Below are 27,024 nucleotides of genomic sequence, written 5' to 3'. Positions count from 1 at the left end.
TCCCATCAAAGTGATGAATTAAACACTTGTCTAAGAATTCATGTGGATGTCCAGTGTACCAGACAAATTTGTCTGACAGTAGCCTGGACAAGGGGTCATTTCTCCGGCTAACGTTCCTGCATAGTGTTACATTTTCACGTTGTTACCTGCCACCGAGTTCATCAAATGACTGGATTCATGGATTATGACCGGAGCAATATGGATAAGAGTTCCAATTTAGAGGCCCTGTTGAGTCGGAAATAACTCTTGGTGTTGTGGGGGTGACGAAGAAGCAGCCTTTGAACGGTGGTTAAGCTTTACTGTGGCTTCGTTGGTGAACACCCAACGTGATGATCTACCTGCACTTCCTGCGTCGTATTTAACGCCGTGCGAGTGGCCGAGAGGTGCACTGTGAGCCAGGATACAGCACTCGAAGAAGCGATCGAGATGGCGAGCCAGGAACAGAAGACTGCCTGCGTCACCGGCGGCAATGGGTTCATCGCGTCGACGCTCGTCAAGCAGTTGCTGGAGAAGGGCTACGCTGTCAACGTCACCGTCAGGGATCCAGGTTTCGTCTATGGTGACCACAGCATCCGACATGGCCGCCCCAGTGTGTGACTGTTTGTCTTGTTGGTGCAGAGAATGCGTCCAAGGTTTGTCGCCTGAAGCAGCTGCGGAGTCTCGGCAGGTTGACCATTTTCCGAGCGGATCTGTCGGAGGAGGGCAGCTTCGATGCGGCGGTGAGCGGCTGCCACTACGTCTTCCTCGTCGCAGCTCCGGTGAACATGGCGGCCGAGGACGCTGAGGTCGGCCCTCAACCACTCGATCACGAGACTGCTGCGTGTCTTTTTGCTGCTCATCAGTTCTTTATCTCTTCTTCTGATTTCGATGTCAGAATGAGCTGATCAAACCGGCGATCCAAGGAACCCTGAACTTGTTGAGATCGTGCGTCAAGGCCAAGACGGTCGAGCGCGTCGTCCTGACGTCGTCGGCGGCCAGCGTCTCCATCAACGAGCTCAAAGGAACTGGTATGGTGTTGGATGAGGAGGCCTGGTCGGACCTCACATACTTAACGTCCAAGAAACCCCCTAGTTGGGTAAGCCATCGCGAGTTGCTCGAACCTTGCTCGTTCTCAACTCACGGTAACAAGCAGCAGCACCACCGTGCAGGGATATGCGGTCTCCAAGGTGCTGGCGGAGAAGGAAGCATCCAAGTTTGCACTAGAGAACGGCATAGATCTCGTGACGATGATCCCAGCCCTGACGATTGGCCCTGCGCTGGGGGCAGAGGTTAATCTGAGCTTAATGCTCGGCGTGTCTTTGCTATCAGGTAAGGAAGAGCCAAGTGGAAGAGACGGTGAATCGAAGAAACTGATATGAGAACCCGGCCTTAATTTTGGTGTCCACAGGCAACGAAGAGCTGATCGACGGCTTCAGAATCATGCAAACCCTCTCCGGTTCCATCTCGTTCACCCACGTCGAGGACATTTGCAGGGCTCACATCTTTGTTGCGGAGACCGAATCGGCTTCCGGCCGCTACATCTGCTGCTCCATCAACACGAGTCTGCCGGAGCTTGCCAAGTTCCTCTCAGAACGATACCCTCGGTACAACGTCCCTACAGAGTAAGCAAAACTCTGCTGCAGTTACTGCAATCAAGAGCATATTCTTGAAATCCAATTGCTAACTCACGAAATCAATCGCAGCTTCTCTGACTTGCCCGAGAAGCCCAAGCTGATGCTGTCTTCGGAGAAGCTCATCAAAGCTGGTTTTGAGTTCAAGTACAAGCAACTGGAAGACATCTACGACGATACTGTTCAGTTTGCAGAGGCTGTAGGACTGCTGCAGCCGAAGTCGAAAGGGTCTCATCATCAAACCACAACTGGGAAGGGAGCATGAGAGGTTTGCGTAGTAACTCGAGAGGCATCTTTCTTTAGGGTACTCAAATAAAAGCCATGCTTGCTATGGTAGATGTGGTTTTTCCCTCCGAACCAGGCAGTGTTGGTCTTCTTCCAATGCCATGTTCTCGAGATGAACCTTGGCGGTGAGAATACCGTAAGCAGCAAGGCATGTTGTTGTCACTCCTATTATGCTATACAGTGAAGCTTGCCTGAAATTTTAATTTCAATTAATCAACGAGCATACTAATACCCGATTAATCCATGTGATGGACAAGATTAAGATTGATTTATAAAGGTCTGAGTATTATATTACTATTAATTTTAGTCTAAATATTTTGATTAGTGATTTAGGTTGAACGAAGAAGATAGACTCAAACCTTCAATATGAAATTGGTAGTAAGCGACCATCAAATCTAAGGTTTTTTTTTAAAAAATCTTTTCGTTTGGGCTTTTCTATTATGAATTGAATCATATAATAAATATGTCCATTAAATTAGATCGGATATCGGTTATAATATTCTTTTACTATGTTATAGTGTTTTCTTGTAACTCTATACAAAAACACTATAAACAAATTTTTTAGATTTATAGCTATACCTAATTTATGAACAATAAGTATTTTTCTAATAATTTTTCAACTATAGTGTTTCGTAATATGTTTATAGTATTTTTTAAAATATGTCAAAAACACCTTAAAAATTTATCCATGTATATATATATATATATATATATATATATATATATATATCCACAATATTTGGAGGGTTAATATGGAAATTATCGATGTATATCTACCGCTGCACTCTGCCTTCGACCTCTCAAATCTCCCAATTTTGAAGCGGAAGCATGAAGCGGGGGTACGACGAAACCCCCTCCACTTCCTTCGGCCCGCCTAAATCCAAGCTCAGACTCGATTCCTACGGTAGTCCCACGCAAGATTTGACTTGCCCCCTTGTGTTTCCCCCGCCCGATTGTATTCGCCGTCATCCGCCCCGGAAATTAGGGTTCTTGATTGGGTTTTGGACACTCGTTTTACAGGTGAATCCCGTGCTGTGGAGGATAAGAGCTTCGAGAATGCCCGAAGAGTGGCGGATCATTACAGTGCGAGGTCGAATCAGACGCTGGAGGAGCGCGAGGCGAGCCCCATCATCCAGTTGAAGAAGCTTAACAATTGGGTGCGCTGTGACTTGCTTTTGCCATTTTTTCACATCTATCTGGTGGAACGCTGTCGCGGTCGTTTCCTTGTGGTTGATGGTGTTCTTGTTCCACATTCGTCTTTGGTCCATTGGATTAGGATTGGGCTTTAGGGTTGTTTCTATCACTCTTCTGAATGTACGTATCTTAGCATCTGGATTCGATTGGTTGATGCTCTTGTTCATCGACCAGCAGATTGCTGATTTGATACTGGTTGTCGAGGAAGGAATGCATTTTCTTAGAAAGTAATATTTCTACTTAGAAGTCATGTTTTTAGCATCTTCTCGGGGCCAACATTGTGTTAAATTGATTATAAGGCAAATGATGTTTTTGAGCATTTGTTCTGATGGGCGGTTCAGTTATGATAATATCTTCTCGGCAGCTGCCTTTTCCTGATTGACTTCTTCATGTTGATCCTCAATATTATTGTTTGTCTCCCGCGACTGATATTTTTTGTCCATATTTGTTGCACAGATTAAAAGTGTCCTCATTCAGCTGTATGCTCGCCCAAAAGATGCTGTTCTTGATATTGCTTGTGGGAAGGTTAGTAGCGTGAATGTTTGGGACAGTTACTGTATCTATACCATGCTACCTATCAGTAGTCCACAAATGCTCCGCTTGTTCACATTTTGTGTATTCACTATTTATCCGGCTTATTGCTGGTTGCTCAGCTTCTTTGGATGTTGCTGTCATGCTAACTATTCAATGTTCTGTATCCTAGTTCATGTTAACCTTTGTTGCCCTTTTAGGGTGGTGACTTGATCAAATGGGACAAAGCAAGAATTGGATATTACGTGGGGGTGGATATAGCAGAGGGCTCTGTAAGTGCCTCCATATTGATTTCATGATAATAATTCGATAATAATTCTCCATGCTTCATTGGTACAATATCCTATTCTCTAAGGTAATGAGTTATCTTATACTGTAGTTCCTCAGGTATTCTACAGAAAATATGCATCTTAATACTCATGCCATTTGCATCCAAGTTCTTTTACAGCAGTTGGAAATGAATTGCTGATTAAAATGTTAATTGTCATTCTGTGTTCAAAGAATATAATTTGGTGCTTGCTTGAGAGGGGGATTGTGCAAGGACACAGGAGAGGATAAAGATTTGAGATGATATCTTATTGGAAGAATCATGCCTCGGTTGTATTTGTCCAGACTTTTACTTTTGAATCCCAATTGAGAATCAGCTACACTAGTCTATTTTGTTCAGACTCAGACATTTAAGTCCCAATTGATGATCAGCACCATTTATCATGGCTTCTTTCTTGCCATGTCGCTCACTGAGGAAATGGCACTACATAAACTGGAAGACATGCCTCCCAATGTTCCTTCTTGTCATTCCTAAATAAAATTTTCATTCTCCATTCCCTTTATCATTCATTATCTTTTGTCTAAAATGACTTACCTTGCTGTTATGGCATGTTTATTGTCTTCTTTAGACATGTCCGAACCATGTATACGATATTTTTTTCAATTGTTGGATAGTGCTACCCTTAAATTTCCATAGGCCAGCCATCTTTTTGCAGTCATGCGCAACAGAAACCATACGACATATGCGATGCCATTTAGCTCTTGCATATTTTGGTTAAGTTTCAGATAATAATATTTTTAATATTTCTCTGAGATGCATACAGATTAGAGACTGTCAGACTCGATATAATGGAGATTTAGACCAGCAACAACGCAGGAAGAAGTTCAGTTTCCCTGCACGCCTAATTTGTGCTGATTGTTATGAGGTAATGAAGTTTCTACCCTTATCATTAGTTGAAGTATGAAAGCTTGAGATAAGGTGCTTTCTCTCCTTTTATTTTGGCATCTGACTAGTAGGATGGAGGTTAGATTAATTTTTGGTTCTCTTGTGAATTATCTTCTATATGGTTTTCTTGTGATGCGGCTGCTGCATAAGTATTTTTTTGACAAAAAGGGTCATGTTTTACTGAACTTCGGAGACATCCAGTAGATATCCTCATTCCCCAAAATAAGATACACTGTGAACCCAACTAAGGCTGGCCTCCCTATGTGTTACAGTTATAGGTTCTGTCAATTTATCTGAACCCCACAACATTCACCCTGTTGGCAAGATGTCTAATAACACAAATTACGGCTTAAGAGTCCATGGAGTCCCTTGTACACCATTTACACTGTTATTTATATCTAAAGCATCCGACTGGACTTCGATACTCTCAAGCCGGAGTTGATGAGCCTTCTTCGTTCCTTCTAACATTGTTTGAAACTGAGCCATCTACTATTGCATCAGTATATTACCAGTACTTCGTTCTCTTATACTAGCAGTTGCTTGCAAAATTTATCAAGCTTAGATTATTTTTTGTCTGGTACTCATATGTTATATATTGATTCTATATATACTATGGGCTTCTAATGTATAATATTCAGAACTAGTACTTCATGATGCCCAGCTGTGACTTTTGTTGTCTTCTTGATTTCAGGTTCGCTTAGACAAGTATTTGTGTGATGATGCACCATTTGATATTTGCAGCTGCCAGGTGACTAGTTTGATGCATTTAGAGCTGCATGAGTTTTCTTCAAGAAATCTGGACTATAGTCTTATAGATATTTCAATATTTCTGATTTTAACCAATTGTGCTATGAGTTATTTGTAGCATATTACTCATAACAGAAAGTAAACTTGAAACTTCCTATGTGAGAATAAGTTGCTTAGATGATTATTAAATGGTTTTATCAACTATGTCAGTTTGCTTTACACTACTCATGGTCAACTGAAGCACGTGCAAGGAAAGCATTGGCGAATGTATCTGCATTGCTTCGGCCTGGAGGAACTTTTATTGGGACAATGCCTGATGCAAATGTGATTATCAAAAGGCTCAGGGAAGGTATTCAGATTTTAGCACCTTATTTCAATTTGTTTGGAAATTCCTAATTTTTCATGTTACTTCGTTATTTGTAATGTTTCTATAGCAGAGTAGTTTTACTTATTTCATTTTGTTCTGCTGTAATGGTGAATAAGATTTTGTTGGAAATACTAATGAGACCTGCTTGGCTGATGCTTGAACTTAGTTTTTTCAACTGTTTTGGCTAAAAGAATACTTATTAATCAACTAATGTAATACCTTCTGAAAATTTATTCTAATCAGTCCCTCTTCGATTAAGATATGAAAGAAGTTTTTTATTGAATTCATTTGGAATAGGAATTTGATTAATCTGTAATATTTGCATCGAGAAGATTCATATATAGTAATGTGAGTTACAACTTTTATCTATTGGGAAGGATATGTAATGGGATCTTTAAGCATTTGGATGGTGCTATGCAGCCTGCTCATGTGCCGACGTGTACAACTAAGTTCATTCTGAAAGAAAATTTTGAAGACACACTTCCCTTCTTTCATTTATCACAAATTAATTTCATCTTATAACCATTACAGAAGCAAATATGTAGAGTGTTTAACAAATTAACTGTCTTCTTGAAGTACAAGATCATTTGGTATATATATATATATATATATATATATATATATATATATATATATATATATATATATATATACACACACACATATATATATGCATGTATATATATGTATATCTGTATATATATATATATATACATATATATACATGTATGTATATATATACCCAAAAAGATGTTGGAGGTTGCACATAAGAGAGCACAGATGCCATTCTAATTTCACATTATGGCTTTTTTATGTTTCTCTTCTGTCCTTGTGTCCATAGTAGTAAATCATATATGGTATAACTTTCTTGGATCTTCCATTTATGGTTTATCTCTTGCTTTGCAATCAGCTGAAGGATTAGAATTTGGGAACAGTGTTTATTGGATATGCTTTGATGAAGAATATTCTTCCAAGGTTAGCTAGCTCTTACTCTTTATCTCCAATCCTTTATTGATTGCTTTTCTAATATTCAGTTATTCATTAAGTATATTATCTTTTAACAAGTGTTAGTAGTAACAATTGAACACTTTGACATGGCTCAGAAATTCAAACCATCTAGCCCATTTGGAGTCAAGTACAAGTTTCATTTAGAGGTAAGGAAAAGGCCAGGATTTTCTCTATGCTCTACCCCACTTTCAGTAAATTCTTTGTTTATGGCTTTCTGCTACATTGTGCATCTGTAGTTGACAACCAAACCAAGCATCTAACTCTAAAGTCCTTTGACTGTGTTATAAGGCATTATGTTATCTTCTGTTATTATTATGCAATGACACCTTTGTTTAGAAGTGCTTCTATGAGTTCTGTTTCTCTGAAATTATAAACTTGGATTGAATTAGTTTGACTTCTTTTGCAACTAATTGTTTTATGACTAATAGGTTTCACCTTTCAGTTAATTCTTTTGAGTCATTGGTGTATATAAAAGCACAACCAAATGTTGGCATATTACTCTAGTTCAGTTAAATAATGCGATTTAAGATGTATGGTCAAGCCATCTTAAAAAAACGTATGGTCAAGCTGTGCTATTAGTTATTTTCAGACTTTCTGTTCATTTGATGTTTCAGTTTGCAAGCTTTTGCTGCAAATTGCTCATGTACCTGACTGAATTAAGTGCCATGCAGGATGCTGTTGATTGTCCTGAGTGGATTGTTCCATTTCATGTCTTCAAGTGCCTAGCAGAAGAGGTACTGGTTGAAACTCCTTTCAGAACTTGGTTTTCTGTTGGATAATATACTCTGTTGAGTTTATTTAATGTATGTCATATGATCCAGTTAATTTGTTTTTGCAATTTGTTTCTGGTCATGATTAAATTGGCAATGACTTCTATTTCTATGACTTCGATTATTTCGGAATAGGAGTCACTAGTGCATTTTGTTTAATGTTTGTTTGCATATGCCAAATTTACATCATTTATATGCGTATTAAGTTGTCAGCATTTAACAAAAAGTAACCTGTGAACATGTGCTGTATATTTGACATATCTATTTTAATTTGGCCTGTGAACATGTACTGTATATTTGACATATCCTCATCCTGAAGTTACACCTACCACATAGGTCTTGTTAATTTAACCTGATGATACCGTAGTTGATTACTTCATTTTTGTTAGTTACATAAAATGACTCATCTATTTTGTAACTTGTTCTACATGGCACCTTTTGTTTATGTGTAACCAACCTAGACTTTCCGCAAGAAATATTCCCCCTTGTTTTATGTTGATGAATGAGCGAAGTGGGACCACGGTGGCAAGGACCAGCGAGCAGGTGAGATTATGGCTCCATTTGCATGCATGTCTGCACAATCAGTCCATAATTTTTCTTTCCATGTCTAAAGTACAATGTAAAATTATGTCTTTAAAATTCATTATTCAGCTATTTTTTGGTTCTCAACCGACGAGTGCTGACAATGTTTTGTTCAACCATGTTTGTCTTGTTGTGTTAACATCTGTTTTTGGACATTCATGATCTTCTATGACACCACCTATAACAAACATAGTTTTGTTCTTTGCAACTGATTCTCAAATTCTTTAGTTTCTTTTTGTTGCACAGTATGATCTGGAGCTCATTTTTGTGAAAAACTCACATGAGTTTGTTAATGAGTTTTTAAAAAAGCCTGAGTTTGTTGACCTCATGCGAAGACTCGGTGCTCTAGGCGATGGAAATCAGGATCAAAGTAAGATCTTTTATTCTGTGAACTTATTAGGCCTCATGCTGATGTCCCTTTCCTAAACATTGAAACATGCAGGCACATTATCTCAGGACGAGTGGGATGTGGCGTACCTCTACTTGGCGTTTGTGTTGAGAAAGGTAACCAACAATGTTTACTTTTGGTTCGAATTGGATCACATTATTAGGGTGACTCTTTTGCAGAGAGGTCAGCCAAGTTCAAGTCGGAGGAACAGCAACATCAATAAAGGGAAAATGCACATATCAGAGGATGACATTGAGTTCATCAGTAGCTGAGTTTTCTTTTGTTTTGGTTAAGATGGTGCTCCAGTCCGCGCTATCATACAAAGAGCGTTGGGGTCTACATGACAGTACTCATGGAGCTAACAAATAATAAAGCAAGCAGGATAAGATTTATACAAATGGGTTTGGCTAAAATCTGTTTCCTAGTGAAAGTTAGATAAATTGATGATGAAAATTTCTTTCTGGTGTACTAGCAGACTGATTACTTGTTTATTTTTTGTTACAAAGTAAAAATTAGCATCTTACTTGTTCCAATGACTGATTGTACCAGAGTTTGCTAACAGTTGGATCTGTCTTCTTAAATTGCAGTAGCTCCTCAAGTAGATAGATCTTCACTCCTTTACTTTGCAAAGGATGATCATGAAGCTCTTGTGAGTTAAAGGAAATATATTTTGTTGGCATCTTCCATTTTTCCTTCTTTGCAGCAAGCTCTTGTGATAGGACCGAACACAACCTACAATGATCACAAGGTCTGCATCTGGTCCTTTTTCATCTAATTTGATCAATCATTTTGATTGACAACCTGTCTAAGTGCCCCACATCAATTATGATCATGACTCTGTCAAAGAACAGAGTATATATTTCAACCCAATCGGTTAATGTGGTTGTTGACCACTCGCATGCTGCTATTTTGTGTTTTGATCTTTCGTGACCAACTATTTCTCAAAGAGAAATAATCTTTGAGATTGTTTTGTGAGACTCATCTATCATAGAATAATGTTGCTAGGTCATAAAGTAATTTCTCAAGATCCATTGGTGGATCACATCCTAGAAATTAGACATTTCGAGATGATGTAGACGTCTGTCTCTCAGGAACGGTATGCAAAGATTTCATTGCCGACCTTTTCTGTCCCAATCATGTGGCTATTGAAATGTCTGCTCCTGATGATGAGTTGGAATCCACATGTTTGATGCGATGCCATGCGAGCTCGAGGAAAACTTACTTGATTGAAACGCAAGTGGTCGAGGTTGCGACGCGCTCTCTGCAAGCAGTGCCCAGCTGTTGTTGCACATCGAGACGGATAGAACTCATCGGATGAGAGTTTAGTCTCCAAAACTTAAGCTTGCATCTTCTGCAGATGAAAATGACTGCATTGTGTTGCCTCTCTGTAGTCGTCGAGACAACAGTTTGGAGTACTACTACTCATGCACAGCCCCTGTTGCAGCTTCTGCATCAACTGCTACGTGCATCGGAGGACCCATTCATTACACAGTGGTTCATGCGTGATGGATGGTGAGATGTGACAGCACGGTTAATAATAAGCTATTTGGTCATGGAAGTAGTAACATACACACAGATTGATGCATAGGGTACAGCCAACGGATTCAGGAATCGTAAGCTAATGATCAGATAACCATTCTTTCATCTTATCTAAATTATGCAGACATCGACTTGTGACAAGAAGGAAATCCCGAATTCCCTTTCTTTCTGTCACAGTATAATCTTGTTTCTTTTTATCTGACATTTCCAAATGCTAAATCCAGTTGTATTCTCATGTCATTGACAGAGACACTGCGATCGCTTTCTCTCGTGACCTCGAATCTACTCGGATCGCTCACCGATAATCGCCGAAGGCCACCAGTCGTTCCACTGTCCTCTTCCACGACGTGAAGAACAACCCTGCTGATTCCCACTTTATATAAGGCCACCACTCCAAGATTCTAAAAGCCACCCGATCAGTAGTTTTGAGCTCCCTTGGCCATCCATGGCTCGATCACTTCTGCTCTTCATCTTCGTTCTTGAGCTCATTCTCGGTCAGGCGGCGGCTCGGCTGACGCCGGCGGAGACACCGTCCTCTACCGTGAGTCCGGATGGAGGAGACCCAGGGCTACTTTCGCCGGCGGCGCTTCGGCTCGCGCAGCACCACCGGACGTCGGATAAGTCGATCGCAGGAGCCGAAGTTATTCTCGGAGGGTTTGCTACTGTAGTCTTCGGTGCCATCTTCGCTTATATTCGCGTCACCAGGAAGAGAAGCTCCGATAACAAAGCCTGAGCTGCACATAACAATGATTTTTCGCATGTATATATATATACAGAGAGAGAGAGAGAGAGGGAACTTCTGCAGTGATCTGGTTGAGTAGATCTTCTTGTGTTCTTTCAATGGAAACTTTTAGAGAGAGAGAGAGAGAGAGAGAGAGAGAGATTCTGTTCATTATGGTATTATCATTTTCTTGAACTATGAAAGCATTGTGAGATGACCAGATCCTTTTTCTTATCAATCATTCCCAGATCTGAACCACGCAGTCTCTTGGTTTTAGCTCGCCAGCTATATATGAGGGGTACATCTATGAGAGAAAGGCCACATCCTCCATGGTTGGCTGGGAAGAACAAGTGCACAGCATCTGTCTTTGTATGTGTCTGCAATTACTCAAACGATCGATGTCTACGTGCATTCTTCCTCATGAAAGCTGTTTCTTTGCACAGTGAACATCATACAGCTAAAACTGGACCCCCATCTTTGGAAACCTCACCATCTTTAATGATGGAAGACGTCATATTCTCATACCATTTCTCGTATTCTCTGTACATATTACAGAACACACATTAGAATTTACTCGCCATTGCATCCTACAAGCACAGCATCGAAGACTGGTAGATGTATGATGATATATGCTCCCACCTCACTGTTACCCTCTGCCTATATTGTTTTCTTGGCGACACATATGTACGAGGAGGAACGAGCTGGTGACGCGTCATGCAGTCATTGGATGACTAGTCACGTGGGAACCATTTCGGAGACTTGAAAGTCAACCCCGGGGATGAGCTTCTCGTGGTTCATGCTGTGTCTTAAGGTCGCATTCACGTAGGTGCGGTTTCCAGGAAGACGACATGCATGGCCTCCTTTGGCTCCTCGTGATCCAGCGAAACCAGCCATGCACCCGCCTTCCAAAAGCTTGCGTCTTGCTCACGGTGCCTTATTTAGCAGGCAACCATGGCAGCTTCCTTCCCTGTAGAAAGCAAGAACATGGCTGATCATGAGGATCCAGATAGCTTCCAGGACTTCCTTCCGACGATGGCGGCGCGGCTGGGGACGGAGGGGCTGATCGAGGAACTGTGCAAGGGGTTCCGGCTGCTGATGGATCCAGCGAAGCGGGTGATCACCGTCGAGAGCCTGAAGAGGAACTCGGCGGCGATGGGGGTGGCGGGGCTCGGCGACGAGGACCTTGTGGAGATGGTGAGGAAGGGGGACCTGAACGGGGACGGAGCCTTGGACCAGATGGAGTTCTGCGTGCTCATGTTCAGGTTGAGCCCCGAGCTCATGGAAGGCCGTGAGGGAAGCTCTCGAGACGTTCAAGTCCCTTGATGAGATCAGTACTTAACGCTTCTCCTCCTCCTCCTCCTCGAGGAGCTCCACTGTGTGTAATTTATATGAGTGCGCTCATAATCTCTCATCAGACTCGATGTTTTATGAAAAGGAACATAAAATTAATAATTAGATAATAAAATACATGTTTTTTGAATATTGAATTCTTTATGTTCGATTTTGCAATGCTGTCATGCGATCGGCAAATCTAAAATTTCAAATGAGATGGGAGTTTTATGTTCCCAATGAATCCGTAAGAATCTCGAACGTCTGTGTTTGTTGTGATTTCTGTTTTAGAAAGATCACACTATCTTATCCTATACATCTCATCAAATCTAACCGGAGAATCTCTATATATACACTACGAATTCATGTGTCTTTGACATCAAGCTTCCTCCCCCTCTCCTCTCTCCTCCTCCTTCCCACCTTGTTAGTGCCAACAGAAACCTCTGGTTTCGAAACAATGGCGGGCGGTGCAGTGATGGCGCCTGGTGCGTCGAAGGGTTACCCCGGGAAGATGACTCTCTACGTCTTCGTCACCTGCCTCGTGGCCTCCTCTGGTGGCCTCATCTTTGGTTACGATATTGGAATCTCCGGTAACGTCTCGTTCATCCCTCGATGTATTGACTCTGCATCGCTTCCAATCTAGCGTAACGACTTGCATCTTCTTCTTCTTCGAGGACAGGGGGGATCACGTCGATGGATACGTTCCTGCAGAAATTCTTCCCCAAGGTGTACTATAAGGAGAAGCATACACTGAGCAGGAACCAGTACTGCGAGTTCGACAGCCAGCTCCTGACGACCTTCACGTCTTCGCTCTACCTGGCCGCGTTGGTCGCCTCCTTCTTCGCCTCCGCCGTAACGAGGGCCTTCGGAAGAAGGATCTCCATGTTGGGCGGAGGAATCATCTTCCTTGGTGGCGCCGCAATCAATGGCGGCGCTAAGGACGTGGCTATGCTTATCATAGGTCGCATCCTTCTTGGTATTGGCGTTGGATTCGCCAGCCAGGTATGCTTTCTTGATCGATCAAACTAATAATGAATCTGTTCTGCTCTGATCTTGCTACTACTTGGTGGAACAGTCCGTTCCGCTCTACCTCTCGGAGATGGCTCCGGCAAAGCTCCGCGGCATGCTCAACATTGCCTTCCAGCTTATGATCACCATTGGCATCTTCATCGCCAACGTGGTGAACTATGCCACCAACAAGATCGAGGGCGGGTGGGGTTGGCGCCTCGGCCTGGGTCTTGCCGCCGTACCAGCCATCATCATCACCGTCGGCTCCCTCTTCCTCCCCGATACCCCCAACTCGCTGATCGAGCGTGGCCACAACGAGCAAGCCATGTCCATGCTTCGAAAGATCCGTGGAACCGATGACATCAAAGCCGAGTACGACGACCTCGTCGTGGCCAGCGAAGACTCCCAACTCGTCAAGCATCCATGGAGCACCCTGTTGCAGAGAAAATACAGGCCGCAGCTGTGCATGTCCTTATTAATCCCCACCTTCCAGCAGCTCACTGGCATCAACGTCGTCATGTTCTACGCTCCCGTCTTGTTCAAGACCCTCGGTTTCGGCGACGACGCCTCCTTGATGTCCGCCGTCATCACGGGATTGGTCAACGTCGTCGCCACTTTCGTTTCGATCATCACCGTTGACAAAGTTGGCCGCCGTGCTCTCTTTCTCCAGGGTGGTGTTCAGATGGTGATCTCTCAGGTAAGGCAACCTTGTTTTCGAGCTACCTGTGATCAGCCTTGTGATACTTACATGGCGGTGTTGTGGATCAGATCCTTGTGGGCACTTTGATCGGGATCAAGTTCGGCGCAAACGGGCAGGGAGAGATAACGAAGACGTACGCCGTCTTGGTGGTTGTCTGCATCTGCGTCTTCGTCACAGCCTTCGCCTGGTCTTGGGGTCCCCTGGGATGGCTGGTGCCCAGCGAGATCTTCCCGCTGGAGATCAGATCAGCCGCGCAAAGTATCAATGTGTCGGTGAACATGTTGTTCACCTTCGTGGTGGCCCAGATCTTCCTGCCATTGCTCTGCCACCTCAGGTTTGGGCTCTTCTACTTCTTTGCTGCATGGGAGGTGGCCATGACCATCTTCATCGCCTTGTTCCTTCCCGAGACCAAGAACATGCCGATCGAAGAGATGGCTCTGGTGTGGAAGGAGCATTGGTTCTGGTCCAGATTCGTCAACGATGATACCGACATGGAGGCGGCACGAAGAAACCGAGGGTAATCCATCCAGCCATGTTCGCATCAGTCTTTGCTTTTGAGTCAACAGCGTTCTTAGGGTTTGCAGTCCGGTTTAGTTAAGTCATCGTCCGCCGCAATAACTTGTATCTAGTGGAGATTTGCTTTCAGTCAAAAATATTTGTCTTTGTTCGTTATAAACTTGATGACAATGTTTTCGTGTTTTGGCAAAATTCCTATTTGACCTTTTCTTAGATACGGTATCATCTTTACTCACGCATGTCTTTCAAAGTGAATTCGATTATAGTCGAGCACTCATCTCCAAATTCTACCATTATAGACCAAACAATAGTTATAACTCCCATCAGGCACTTAAACACACAACATTAGACTTTAAAAATACTTGAAAAATTTCAAAATATTACACTCATTTAACGCCAAAGTCGAAAAGTTTGTTAAAGCCCAAAACACCATATGATAATGAAATCCATCACTTCCCATGGTTCATCTCCAAGCCGCATCCTCATGCTTCATGCATGCTTCTAGTTGAAAAGAAGCCTCATTTGGCACCGCCGTGCTTTGCTTTTGTATGAGCTTGGAGACCATTGTCAGAGTTGAATTTCCTAGAGCGAATTATTGGAATTATATGCTTGGTCATATCTGTCAAGTAGATCCTGGAGGAATGTTAGAAGAATTAGAAACATACTTGCCACATGACTTGCAATTGATTGAGCCGGCGGATTTAGGAGTCTGCTGTTTGGACTTGTCATTGGTAGCAGGTGTTTTTCCGCTTCGTTTTGCAGGGTTAGGGGTAGCGGGTTGGCCATCTTTCTTACCGGCACCACCTGCGAGCTCATTTTTTGTTACGTACAAGATAGAACGATACATAGATAAGATATAGCGAATGAGCCAAGTTTTACCTTTTTTTTTACTCCCTCCTGATCCTTGAGACACTCTTAACTTTGCTTTCTTTTCTGAAACAGGAGTTTTTAAAGCAGAACCAGCTGGTCTTTTATTAGAAGGCTCAGCCTGCAGATCAGGCAATGAAGATTTCATTTTTTCCATGGTTACAAGAATTCCAGCCAAATAACTAACCCGATAAATAGGCAAAGAATATGTTTCACCCAAATTACTGATGACTAAATAAATTTGCAAAAGATTTATTTACCTTTTTAACGGTAGCTTCATCCTCATCAGAGCTTTCATCCTCATCTTCACTATCGTCTTCAGCTTCAGCTTTGGCCGTATCCTGAAAAAAGAAGTATCAAGCAAACAGTACAAAAAATACTTATCAACAGCCCTAAAATAAAATATTATAAAATATTTTTCTTCACTTGAAATTTGCCAACAAAATGCAAAGTACCTACAGTATCAAAATAAATTTCCTCTAACATACTGGGTCAAACAAACTTATCAAAGAAGATTGTAATGTTTTGACAGTCGACGCACAGACCTCATCATCATCGGATTCATCTTCCTCGGACTCTTCATCATCTTCATCATCCTCCTTATTTACCTTTTGCTTATCAGCCTTCTTCAGTTCGGCTACTTTAGGCTTTACCTTGGCAGAAGAGACATTTGGCTTTCCTGCTGTGGACTTGGGTTGCTCATCCTTTACATTAGTCTTGCCTGAAAATTTAAAAAGAAACACCATCAAAACCATTGAGATATGGAACACAAACGAAATTAATATAAAAGAACGAAGCAAACTCAAAATCACACCATTTACAATATGCTCAAGTTGAATATCTTCATCAGCATCTGAGTCACTCTCTAGAAGTCAAACAGAGTAGCAAATGCTTTTGTTAGGAGACATAAAATGGTGAAAAATACAACTGAGATTAGCATAACAAGTCGTTACCATCAAAATCAGGAAATGTGGGCCAACAATCAAAATCCAAGTCAAGGAAATCAATAGCAGCAAGAATATGTTTACAAAGTGCAAGACATATGAGCATTGGACTGAAGTAGTAGGTATATTAGCTTCCCATGGGAAAATAAAAAAGGATATTCATCTCCCCCCAATGCAACAGTTCTGTAGCCGCATAAGTAGACACTTGCATTCTTTGAGTTGTGAGATATCTCAAATTCTTTCTCAAATACCAAATCATATTGAATTTGAGCACATTTGTCTGCAGAGAGTGTTCCAAGTACTAACTTTTGGTTGTTAAACTTCACATAGATCAATATGTTCTCATGTCCCTTGTCCTTCTTAGTCTCACCTAACGAAGCCTGCATAATAGTAGATAATACTTAGCAGTATAGCTTAATAGTACTGAGAACTATACACCAATATGTGGCCATGGAAAAACCTGAGAAAGATGTAGATATTTATCCTCTCCAGGATCAACCTTGACAGTCTCTTCAGGCTTAATCTCCACACCTGAAAATTTGCAGCAAAATTAGATGAATGAAAACAATGCTACAGGTAGAAACATCGAGAAAATATAAGGTAGGATCTTTTTTAAAGGGGGGAACTTATAACAACTTAATAGCCAAGGCAGCATACAAGTCACAACTCACCAATGTTAGACTAAGAACAAAAAATTGCACAAAATGATAAAGACGGTTAATAATGGAAATGGAACGAGAACGTTGGCTGAATTGAAAAAAAAGCTAGGACTTGAAGAGAATATCATAAAAAACCAAAGGGGATTCAGAGAACAATAATCATTCAAGTTCTAGCCAAGAAACTTTTAGCTGAGTTTATTCCTTTTTTTTTTCCACCGCTGCTAAAGGTGGTGGCAACACTCAGAATATTTATGGTATAAAAATAAAACAATTATGAACCTGTCATGACATCAAGAAAGTTTACAAAAAGTAGGTTCCGCATTGGTTTCACCAGTACATTCGCAGTGCACTATCCAGCCAGATGTAACTAGTTGCTGCCAAGTGCTTGTGACTGCTTATCGCAATTAGAACACCAACTTTTTTTATTAAACAAACGAAAAAAAGAGAGGAAGAAACACCTTATAATCCCCCATCACGAAACTAACGATAAGAACCTCCCTCATTTTCCCTCCAGTATCCAAGGGACACTACCATTTCATTAGGTATATACAACACAAAAATGTGACTGTAAACTTTCTTTTGTAACCAATTTACAATAACCCACTGCAAGACTAAACTGCACGAGATACATAAACGTCGACCATGTAATGGATCCTGTCACATTGCTATTGATCATCACTGAGAATGTTCCCGGAAAAAAGCTATATTCTTGAGCGGATTCATCAGAAATGCTTTATGATGTATCTTTGATGCATACAGCTTTCCCGTGCGGACCTCTTTCTGCGTTCATTCGAAGCATCACATAATTCGTCGAAGTCCACCGCCAAGAGTGACATGCAGAAAATACGGACCTCGAGTACGAAAGAGATACACTATTTCACAGTATCAAGATGCGAAAATCCGGAAGAATAGTTCACGGTGCTTCAGAATCGGTGGTGAAAGTAACTATCCGGGACGCAGTGCCACAAAACAAGATACAAAAAACAGAGAAATGAACACAACATGATGAATAAGAACCCAAAAACCCAAGATGCTCGCAGATAATCTCATGAACTACAAGGTCATCAACGGTTACGAGGCAAAATGAGCGGTCGGAGGGCAGATATCCAAATCCATAGTCGAACAGATGGACAAAATCGAGAGAGAAGGGGGACGGATACAACAAGAAGGAAGGGAAGTCGAGGCAGATTACCCCAGAACTCCATGGCAATGGGAAACGGGGATGCCGGGAAGAGAGGGGCGAGCGAAGCAACTGGCGAGTGGAGTGACGATTTAGGGTTTTGCAGGATCCACGAGTCATTTTAAAGGCGGGGAGAAGACCCATCGAAGCTTTCGGGCGCACATCTCTGCCGTTGATTGCTCGATCACGGAGGGCGTGTGTGAGAATGACTCACTGTTTGACCCGACTCGCTTAAATCACATGTACGTCCCCTACGTGGCAATCATTTTCATATTTATTCCTTTAATTTTATATACCAAAAAAAGAGTGAGATAAGCTCTTAATTGCAGAGAAGTCCTTCGCATTACCATTTTGTTACCTTTTCCCCCATCGATTTCCGTTGCCACAAGTCGTCGTCAATCGTCGCGCATTTCCTCCGCTTCTCCTATGGAGTCTTCGCGGGGAGGGCCGGGGTTCCGCCGGATCTCCCCGAACCCTAGCGATCGGCGGTGCTTCCTGCCGTTCCCTCGACATGGAGGGTTTGGCGGACGATCACCGCGGCGTGGGAGATGGATCTCGACGCTAGCATCGGCCGGCTCCTCCTCGACTCCACCGAATATCTCCGTCTCGTTGCCCCCCTCCCGTCCGGCGCCGTCGAGGAGGACGCGACCTCGATTGATGTTGTGAGCCACGTGGATCATTTCCTCCGGGAGGATCTGGAGATGCCCCTGGAGCGACTGGCGGGTAAGCATCTTTTTCGTGGTTGGCGCGTTCCCCCTGATTCTTGAATCGAGCTCTCTTGTTCGGGTTTGTGTTGTTGAAATCCTGAATGATCGTCTGCTTAGATTGTCCATTCATCTACCTTTGAAGGAAGGAATGCCATTCGGATTGCACCACCGCAGTGGGTATAAAGATGCTTGTTAGATCAAATACGAGGTAAATAAGTAGAATGGATTTTTGTATGCACTTGAATTCATTTGGAACCTCAGGGTATAAATCAGTATGGAATGTTTGGTTTAAGAATACATATCATGAGAAAAATTAAGTTATTCCTAGATGGTAATTCCCTAACTATCAAGAACAAACAATACATATTTTTTTCCTTCTGACAGGATAAGTAAGCGAATAGATTAATGCAATGACTACTACTTCGATTGTAGTAGACAATGCTGTTGGTTAAACCCCTGGACTGGCTAAGTATATCCATTAGATTGGTTGGATTAAGTAGTATAAGATAAGGTTGTTTGACAAGTTATTAGAGGAAAGGTATTTGTTCAATCATTTGTTATCCTATTAAATGGCTCCTTAAGAATATAATCGGAAGGAAAACATATATGCTACTAGTGTACGATGAGTAATACTTGTTTGACAAACACTGCAAAAAACTTTAGAAAGAAAAAACAGGATGATATGCGTTGGTTGAAGGGATAAATTTGGCAGTGAAGAAAGGATGAACTCAAGCAGGGCCGTGCCAAGGTGATGATGTATCAAAAACCATACTATTTGTTTTATGTATGAGTATGTTTAATTTGACCCAGTTATAACCCTCATCTACAAGTGATGCATGCATATAATCAGGATTTTGAAAAGAAAAGAAGATCTTAAAGCATACAATAAGAAAGAAGATCTTCTTTTAACTAAAACTAGATATTATTTTGTGCAGCCTTTTCTATGGCATCATAGATTTAAGCATGATCAATATCTTTTTCCTTTTTATCTTTGGAAGTGCTTTATGTGATTTCCCTTTTTGAAGTTCTAATTTTTGTCAGAAAAACAATATGTTGATGCCGCTGAGTCGTGGCAGATTACCACTAAGCTTTAGTTTTTTCCCCCCTGTAAGTCTTCATTCTGAAAGTCGTTTGGCATGGTATACATTTTACTCGTCTGTGAATCCTTCTTGCAAGAGCAATGATTGGGCACTGTCTAAAGTCAATTTAACTGTTGCTGTAGTACAGTATTATCTCCTGTCTTATATCGTATATTCAATCATGGAATGGCTAATAATGTTCCAGAGTAGGCTTTAATTTTTATTTTATGCACTGTGTTGCATATGCTTATAACTTGATCATTTGGGTATGCTACCTGTTTTCAGATGGATGCAAAAATTAGATACTGGGGTTGGACTCAATAGTAGCCTTTACACCATGCAGCCATTATTTTCCCCAGTTGTTAATTACAACACAGAGTTTCCGCAGCTTGAATCAGGTCACAAAGCTCAAATTCCTGTGGACCTCCAAACTTGGTCTATACTCTCACGTACATGGACTTTAGCTATTGCCTTCAGCACCTACTGCAGTCAACTATGGCCCTTTGGAAGTTCATGATCACTCCACATCAGTCTATGTGTACTCATCTTGATATTCGGTGCCTCCATATCCTGGAATGTCTTTCCCTCATCCTAATTTACACATTCAAACTTCTGTGCAGGTTTTCTTCCTCTTTCTTTTGTCTTCTTTTTCTTTTTTCGTTAATTCAATGTGGTATTTGCTCTCTCTTCATCTATATCAATATCTATATATGTGCACACCGTATACTGCAAGGGCATGTGCTTGCCACATAAGTTGTGAACTACTCTTGTTTCTAATACCATTAATGGACTGTCATGATGATATGTCAGGATAAATCTTCAACACATTTTTAGAAATGATATGTTAGAAGAATTCTCCTATGATGTCTTGAATGAAAAGAGCTAGATTTCATCAATGGTGAACGCTTTACATTCCGTAAGAATGAAAGGAAATAAAATCAAGATTTTGATCACCATCTGATTTTTCATTTTATTGTTTCCCTGTAGCATGAACAAAAAGTTTAAACTTGATGGTGAGGATTTCATTTTTCCATGTTTGTTTTGCACTGAATTGCGGAACTAAAAACACAAAGCAGCAACTGGAACTCCACAAAGTTGCTCTCTCATTATTGGTTTCAAACTTGCAGAAAATCGGAAAGTTCCCCCTCGAATGTAGAGGTCGCTGGGACATATGCTTGAACCCAATTGCTGAATTTAGACTTGCGGTAAGTCATTGTTTTTGGTGGCTTTAGGTCTTATTGGTCCCTTCTATCTATATTTGATGATCCTCTCAACTCATTTGCAGCATCCCAACGCAAGGTTTGAATTGGACTTGCCTGCACCCGTCGTTAGGAGCTCCGAGCTCGATAATACGTTGCCACAATTCCTAGAATCAAAGGCTTCCTGGCTAGACCATCAGGCGAATGGGAAAGAGGTGGTGAATGTCATGGTTCAAACTTAGTAGTTCCTTTCTTTCTCAGTTTTGTTGATCATATTCTTGATCTTTGCACTGCCTGAAGGATCTTGCTTACGATATTCTGTTCCTTTTAGCCGATGACTTTGTCTGTACATATTATCGAACAGTTTTGCTTTCTCTTATGGTTTTAAGGTTCTTGATGCTGGTCACAAGCCCAAATGGTGAAATAATCACGAGAGAACAAAAGCAGCAGAGGAGCCACCAGGTTGTTCCTTCCAGCTAGATTTTGATAACACTGAATCCTAACATCCCTTTTGAAAAAAGAGTCAGTTGTAGAGCATCTTCTTCGCAGGCATACCGAAGACAGAAAGAGGAAGAGATGTTGACGGTGTCGGAATCGTCATCAGCTTGGAATAAAGTGGCATGACCTTCAGAGCACTTCATTCTTTATCAAGCTACCTCTTCGTGCGCTCCAAGGTAATCCAGACATGAATAAAATCGAGAAACATGGAATAAATGGGTTAGAATAAGGAATTTAGACATGCAAATGATATGGATATTAGTTCAAACACGACTTCTGATATTACAGTGGTTAAAGATCTCAAGAAAAACAACTCTTCTCCACACAAAGCATTGCACAACCCAACTCAGCTTTTGTCTGTAGTTACAGGAAGAGAGGCAACGACTGCTAGTAAACAAGAATGGCAGCTGAGAAAGCAGTTGCAGTAAGCATGACGGGAAAGGGGATGCTGTGGCTGCTTGCAGCATTGTGTCGATGGTTGTGACCCCCGCCGTCGTTCCTTGGGTGGCCTGCTGCTGCAGCTCCAAGAATCGGAATCACTGCTCCGGTACCTGAATCGCCACCTCCGTGCCCTTGGCCACCGCTGCTGCCACCACCGTGCCCTTGGCCACCGCTGCTGCCACCACCACGACGGGATAATCTGCTTCCTCTGCCACCACCTCCTGTCTCTGCCGCTGCCGCTGCCGCTGCAAAGTTTCAAGGTATTGTAATCCTTCATGGTACCCGAATAAAGCTCTTAACAATCCTGAATTCTCATCTGAATTAAATCTTATAGCCAAATGTTTGCCACATCTTCCTATGAGAACATCCACAACACATTTGCAATCATCGACTCCACAAGCCCCAAGAAGAATGTAGAGGCAAGAAACAACCAAAGAAAGCCTATGCGTCAAGCAAACTACCGAAGTCGATGGGTTCGCCGGACTGCAGCTGGCAGACAAAATAGGTGACGAGGAGGAAGAGAAGTCGAGGCTTCATCTTTTCCATTGCTGCCACTGTGAAGATCTTTCACTGTTCTTCTTTAGACAGGAGATGATGATAATAACATAAAGAAATGGACGCCGCCACCGCCTCTCTACACCCAGAAACCACGATTCCCACGTCACTTCGTCCAGGCTTTGTACCTTCCACACGTCGTAAAGGTGATGCCTTTTCCTCTGTGATTGAGAGAGAGAGGATGAACGATTGAGGTCATGAGTGGATTGGTGTACGATAGGGAAAATTCTTGCTCAACTTATTGTATCAAACCGTGGATTCATTGCGTGTTGATTAAAGTTCATCCTCCCAGCTGCTCAGCCACCTCAACCCAGAGGCATCCTTCGGATCTTTGTTTATTTGTCTTCTGTTTTTTTATCTTGACGCTGATGAATTTAAAACCTTTTTTTCGTCGATTAATACAACAAAATCCACATTGTATTAATTTCTATTAGTCAGTAATTGGGTGATTCCCCTAAAAAAAAAATCTACATTTTAATTTTTTAATTGATAATCTCTTTTATATTTTTTTAAACAGTGTCTCTAATTTGAAAGATATCCTTATTGTTTCTTATGAATATTTTCATCCGTTATAATATTTTTAACTTATTATATTTTTGGATTGTCGCAATAAAAACACTATAAAATCTATTTAAAAATATGATAAATCAAAACACAATGAATAAAATCAAAACATAGTGAAAACTGTATGATATGATTTGAAGTATTTATAATAGTTTAAGAATAACATCACTCAAATACAAAAAAAAAAATTAACTTGTTCACAATGAAAATACTATAAAATCTATTCAAAAACATTGTAAATGATCCAAATGAACTCCTAACTTCAATCAAACCAATCTCAAGCCAAAAAATAATCAAATCAAAGAGGCATAATATTACAAACGAGCAATCATAATCAAAGAGGTATAATATGACGTCACTTATAGGGGTTTATCAATAGCATTTTAATATTTTTAGCATCTCAATAAAAAAATATAAACACTATAAAAAATATTACAAATGAGCCAAATAAAAAAAATACTATAATAGTTTAAAATTGATAATTAAAAATAATTGTGATAATTTGATAAGAAAATTTTCAAGAAATATTTTTAATATTATTAAAATTAAAATACTATTTAAGAAAATATAAAAAAATATATTATTAAAATTATTTTCTAGGAAAATCGCCCTTACTAATTCATCCTTTGCAACTAATAATTTCGAAGGCTGTGTTATATGGCTGGGCAAAATTTGCATCTTTATAATATCATTGTACTTGTATTCGGATATACTTGTGTAGTCGCTGGTAGAGCATCACATGCATAATAAAAAAATAAAGCAAAATTTGATTTTTCAAAAATATATTTATATCGAATCGCGTACGATGATTGAGAGCGAAAAACTTGTGAAACCAGAAACTATATAAGATTTGACGCTCTCACCTATGGAAGATCGTATATCTCCAAAACTATAGATCCAAGTCCATGGATGAAGGAGCTCCCGCAAGCTCCTCTCTAACGGTGATCCACATGATGAATGAAGCAATGACACACTTCCTCGCGTAAGGCATTTTTTCCTCGCTTTTGCGTACCACTACGCAGACAGGGGCAGTAGCAAAGGGGCGACTCTCCTGTTGTCCTCTCATGCCAGAGAGGGGATAGATCGTTAGAGGAAGAAGGGGGAGGTTAGGGAGCTGGTGGCTAAAATGGTTCAGCCTTGTAACCCTTTTAGTCCCATAACCCTTTTATAGAGAGCACTTTTTGTTAACCCTAATGGATCCTGCCCTGTTGGGCATTAGATCTCTATCCAATTATCCCTAACATAATGGAAATTGGATCTCTATTCAATTATCTACTCTAAGCTCTTATTGGGTCTCACCCAATGAATCTAATAAAACAGGAGCTTATTGGATATCACATATTCAATCTTTTATTCGTCACGTCATCCAATCATGCACCATATGTGTATGACCCTCTAGGCCTAATATCATGCTAGCCATGAGTCATTCATGTCAGAATTTCTTTTGGCTCAGTGAATTATTATCTTCATAATAATATACTTAACTTATCGACTGCGAACGTACTAGGATACTACACCATAATCCCCAGACGATATAGGGGAATCCAATTCTTTGGACCTATACATCCTCAGTTACTATGTACCTTTAGTCCCTCATCGATCTAATATCCTAGAAATCGTATACTGGGCATGGTGTTGTCAGGCTCATACGGTTTCTACTCGAGTCTCACTTTAATCAGATTCTCTTAGAGAACTTTTTCTCTCCCAATCCGAATGACCTTGGTCAATGATTTGTTTGAGCAAGAACACCGAATATTCCTCTCATGATATTGAGAGTAGATGATCCTCTATCGACATTCAATAGTACTCGAAAGGTTAGCGACAACCCCCGATAATTGCCTATGCTAAATATAGAACTTTCAAACCTATAAGTTTGGTATCAAATAGTGGAGTACTCAAACAAAACATCATTGGTATCTCAAGTCTAAAGACCAGGTATACCATTGGGACGATGAAATTATTGTTTGACAATGAGGTATCATTAACCATCCAGCGTTCCGTGAGCGGATCAATCAGTGAACTCATTCTCCAATGAGCATCTGCACTATAGCCCTAGTGTCTCCACACGAGCAGCTATGAGACCAGTCGCCTCTATCATATGGACGAGTATACAACACACTAGTTTGTCCGATTATCTGGATGTCATTCTCGAGTGACATTTGACTAGAATTATTTGGGGTTTATGTTTAAAGGTGAATCGGTCTCATTATCGTGATCTCATCATAATCTGATTCTCATTGCACAGATCCGTGGACATCACAATATTTAATCGGTGGACGCTCTTGCAACATTCGGTCTTTCTTTTAGCGTAAAAAAAATTATGTACCTTTATGCCTTATCCTAGGAGTTGGTACGACTTGGTCTAATCCCAAAAACGTAAGATTATCTAAGTGGTTCCTCAAGGGGAAGACGGATGGGGGAGCAAGGTTGGGCTAGGGAGGTCGACTTCGAGGTGTTGACCAAACCTTCAAGGACGTCCCAAGGTGAAGTCGAGTTGCACTCGATCTACGTTGGAGGCCTACATAATAGGTTGGTGTCGGGAGGGGATTCTCATCTCGACCACTCTAATGGCTAAGTTCGTAAGTGAAGGTATGTTAAAAATCGATCCCCTTTCCCGGGATAGAGAATCGATATTTATCGCCGGTATCTCTTGTGATGTGGTTGCACGAGCGATCGACCCATATACCCCTTGCATTGCTGATCGGCCCATCTGGTTCTTGTGATAAGGCACCGACTCGTATAATTTGTGCGACGTGAAACCGGGAAGAAGGGCGCCACCTATCAGGTCGGTTTCCTTCCGTGTTAGCTAGATGTCTAAGTTGTGTTTCACGTCCCCTCAACGGTGGCTGTCAATTGGTAACCCGTGATTGGTACAAAAATATTTCCGATCACAGCTCCACCGGGATCGATCTACATCAACATGGACATGGTTGGGAGTGCCGAGCACGCTTAACCTCGCCACCATCTCCATGGGAAAGAGACAAAGGCAGAGCAGGTCATGGCGTGTGTGCGTCAAGCAGATCCATCCATCTCTGGGCTGCCGCGTTAACGTCCCATCATGCGGATGTGATTGATTAATGTCCGCCTCAACCAAAACCCAACCATCGTCGATCGCGCGTTGACATGCCATGCCAGCAAGAAGAAGAAGAAGGCAGCGTTGAAGCGATCAACACACGCGGTTGTCGAAAACCAAGCGCGATTGGAGCATCCACTCCCTCTCCTCTTTCCCCCTCCAATCAATCGGACGCTTTATGCTCTTTTCTTATACTTCGCTCATGCGTGACTTTATCCATCACTCACCAAAACCAAACCTATGTATCATTAAAGGTTGACTGTTCTCGATCTAAAATCCGAGCTTTATAGATTCATTTGGTGTGGAACAGGATGTGTTTCATCATCAAATCAAGGAGGTTATGTTAAGAAACAACATTTCCTTCCTACCAAATAATTATTTTCTTCTATGCATCCATGCACAAAATTTATATGCCTCGACGTGCATGCAATCATAAAGAATAATATATAAAAAATTAATTATACAAAAGATTAAAAATAATAAATATAAGATTTATATGATTCGAGAAAATTAATTTTTTTTTCTCTTGAGTTGACATTTTTTTTTTTCTCTCATCCTCTCGATATCTTCTTTTTAAAATATTTTTCTCATGTCACAGATCATATTTGACTATTGTTTTAAAGAAGTAGAATTTTCTTTTGTTGAATTCGACGGCCGGTCCAAAGTACTCCAGAAATGAGACACAACTACAAATTCTTGTACAAGTTAAACAAAGGATAGTGTCAAAGATCCCATAAAAGACACATCGGG

The 27,024-nt window shown here is 41.2% G+C and overlaps 5 protein-coding genes and 1 long non-coding RNA gene across 8 annotated transcripts; 4 read left to right on the top strand and 2 right to left on the bottom strand.

Moving 5' to 3' along the window:
- Nucleotides 1-310: 310 nt before the first annotated feature.
- LOC135618147 (anthocyanidin reductase ((2S)-flavan-3-ol-forming)-like) lies at nucleotides 311-2,112 on the top strand. The gene is made up of 6 exons (XM_065118999.1): nucleotides 311-547; nucleotides 619-785; nucleotides 875-1,075; nucleotides 1,149-1,308; nucleotides 1,388-1,601; nucleotides 1,683-2,112. The coding sequence occupies exons 1-6, from the start codon at nucleotides 427-429 to the stop codon at nucleotides 1,873-1,875; spliced, it is 1,056 nt and encodes a 351-aa protein (XP_064975071.1). The 5' UTR covers nucleotides 311-426; the 3' UTR covers nucleotides 1,876-2,112.
- A 537-nt stretch (nucleotides 2,113-2,649) lies between these two features.
- Nucleotides 2,650-9,308, top strand: LOC103994102 (mRNA cap guanine-N7 methyltransferase 1). Its single transcript, XM_009414394.3, has 13 exons — nucleotides 2,650-2,799; nucleotides 2,916-3,052; nucleotides 3,546-3,614; nucleotides 3,821-3,892; nucleotides 4,712-4,813; nucleotides 5,525-5,581; nucleotides 5,791-5,929; nucleotides 6,858-6,922; nucleotides 7,051-7,101; nucleotides 7,627-7,689; nucleotides 8,554-8,677; nucleotides 8,750-8,811; nucleotides 8,875-9,308. The coding sequence occupies exons 1-13, from the start codon at nucleotides 2,724-2,726 to the stop codon at nucleotides 8,965-8,967; spliced, it is 1,110 nt and encodes a 369-aa protein (XP_009412669.2). The 5' UTR covers nucleotides 2,650-2,723; the 3' UTR covers nucleotides 8,968-9,308.
- Nucleotides 9,309-11,906: 2,598 nt separating this feature from the next.
- LOC135619371 (calcium-binding protein PBP1-like) lies at nucleotides 11,907-12,442 on the top strand. The gene has a single exon (XM_065121310.1). It carries the CDS (start codon nucleotides 11,907-11,909, stop codon nucleotides 12,276-12,278), a length of 372 nt encoding a protein of 123 aa, XP_064977382.1. The 3' UTR covers nucleotides 12,279-12,442.
- Nucleotides 12,443-12,471: 29 nt separating this feature from the next.
- LOC135618215 (sugar transport protein MST6-like) lies at nucleotides 12,472-14,683 on the top strand. Of its 2 annotated transcripts, XM_065119080.1 has the most exons (4): nucleotides 12,472-12,874; nucleotides 12,964-13,286; nucleotides 13,360-13,989; nucleotides 14,061-14,683. In XM_065119080.1, the coding sequence occupies exons 1-4, from the start codon at nucleotides 12,472-12,474 to the stop codon at nucleotides 14,511-14,513; spliced, it is 1,809 nt and encodes a 602-aa protein (XP_064975152.1). In that variant the 3' UTR covers nucleotides 14,514-14,683. The 2 variants fall into 2 exon arrangements, with proteins under 2 accessions (XP_064975152.1, XP_064975150.1); XM_065119078.1 differs by lacking the exon at nucleotides 12,472-12,874 and having other exon boundaries at nucleotides 12,891-13,286.
- Nucleotides 14,684-14,839: 156 nt separating this feature from the next.
- LOC103994106 (histone deacetylase HDT1) lies at nucleotides 14,840-18,266 on the bottom strand. 2 transcript variants are annotated; one of them, XM_009414397.3, is made up of 10 exons: nucleotides 18,171-18,266; nucleotides 16,780-16,850; nucleotides 16,479-16,699; nucleotides 16,329-16,345; nucleotides 16,190-16,228; nucleotides 15,921-16,096; nucleotides 15,636-15,716; nucleotides 15,388-15,496; nucleotides 15,174-15,312; nucleotides 14,840-15,090 (listed from the first exon to the last, which is right to left on the bottom strand). In XM_009414397.3, the coding sequence occupies exons 1-10, from the start codon at nucleotides 18,181-18,183 to the stop codon at nucleotides 15,027-15,029; spliced, it is 930 nt and encodes a 309-aa protein (XP_009412672.2). In that variant the 5' UTR covers nucleotides 18,184-18,266; the 3' UTR covers nucleotides 14,840-15,026. The 2 variants fall into 2 exon arrangements, with proteins under 2 accessions (XP_009412672.2, XP_009412671.2); XM_009414396.3 differs by having other exon boundaries at nucleotides 16,190-16,240; nucleotides 18,171-18,265.
- A 3,608-nt stretch (nucleotides 18,267-21,874) lies between these two features.
- Nucleotides 21,875-22,683, bottom strand: LOC135618542 (uncharacterized). The gene is made up of 2 exons (XR_010489049.1): nucleotides 22,544-22,683; nucleotides 21,875-22,327 (listed from the first exon to the last, which is right to left on the bottom strand). It is a non-coding gene; the product is annotated as an uncharacterized LOC135618542 (long non-coding RNA).
- Between the last annotated feature and the right edge of the window lie 4,341 nt (nucleotides 22,684-27,024).

Source organism: Musa acuminata, chromosome BXJ2-8 (assembly GCF_036884655.1).
Source record: "Musa acuminata AAA Group cultivar baxijiao chromosome BXJ2-8, Cavendish_Baxijiao_AAA, whole genome shotgun sequence".
In the NCBI taxonomy this organism is placed as follows: domain Eukaryota; kingdom Viridiplantae; phylum Streptophyta; class Magnoliopsida; order Zingiberales; family Musaceae; genus Musa; species Musa acuminata.
Note: the sequence above shows the minus strand (reverse complement) of the source record. Positions and strands in the feature narration are given on the sequence as shown.

Coding starts and splice junctions, on each gene's coding strand:
- LOC135618147 (XM_065118999.1), top strand. CDS start 427: ATGGCGAGCCAGGAACAGAAGACTGCCTGCGTCACCGGCGGCAATGGG. Junction 786..874: donor TGGCGGCCGAGGACGCTGAG/GTCGGCCCTCAA, acceptor TTTCGATGTCAG/AATGAGCTGATCAAACCGGC. Junction 1,602..1,682: donor CGGTACAACGTCCCTACAGA/GTAAGCAAAACT, acceptor AATCAATCGCAG/CTTCTCTGACTTGCCCGAGA.
- LOC103994102 (XM_009414394.3), top strand. CDS start 2,724: ATGAAGCGGGGGTACGACGAAACCCCCTCCACTTCCTTCGGCCCGCCT. Junction 6,923..7,050: donor ATGAAGAATATTCTTCCAAG/GTTAGCTAGCTC, acceptor GACATGGCTCAG/AAATTCAAACCATCTAGCCC. Junction 8,678..8,749: donor CGATGGAAATCAGGATCAAA/GTAAGATCTTTT, acceptor TGAAACATGCAG/GCACATTATCTCAGGACGAG.
- LOC135619371 (XM_065121310.1), top strand. CDS start 11,907: ATGGCAGCTTCCTTCCCTGTAGAAAGCAAGAACATGGCTGATCATGAG.
- LOC135618215 (XM_065119080.1), top strand. CDS start 12,472: ATGCGATCGGCAAATCTAAAATTTCAAATGAGATGGGAGTTTTATGTT. Junction 12,875..12,963: donor TTACGATATTGGAATCTCCG/GTAACGTCTCGT, acceptor CTTCGAGGACAG/GGGGGATCACGTCGATGGAT. Junction 13,287..13,359: donor GCGTTGGATTCGCCAGCCAG/GTATGCTTTCTT, acceptor TTGGTGGAACAG/TCCGTTCCGCTCTACCTCTC.
- LOC103994106 (XM_009414396.3), bottom strand. Junction 16,700..16,779: donor AATATCTACATCTTTCTCAG/GTTTTTCCATGG, acceptor ACTATTATGCAG/GCTTCGTTAGGTGAGACTAA. Junction 15,313..15,387: donor AGGAGGGAGTAAAAAAAAAG/GTAAAACTTGGC, acceptor ATGAGCTCGCAG/GTGGTGCCGGTAAGAAAGAT.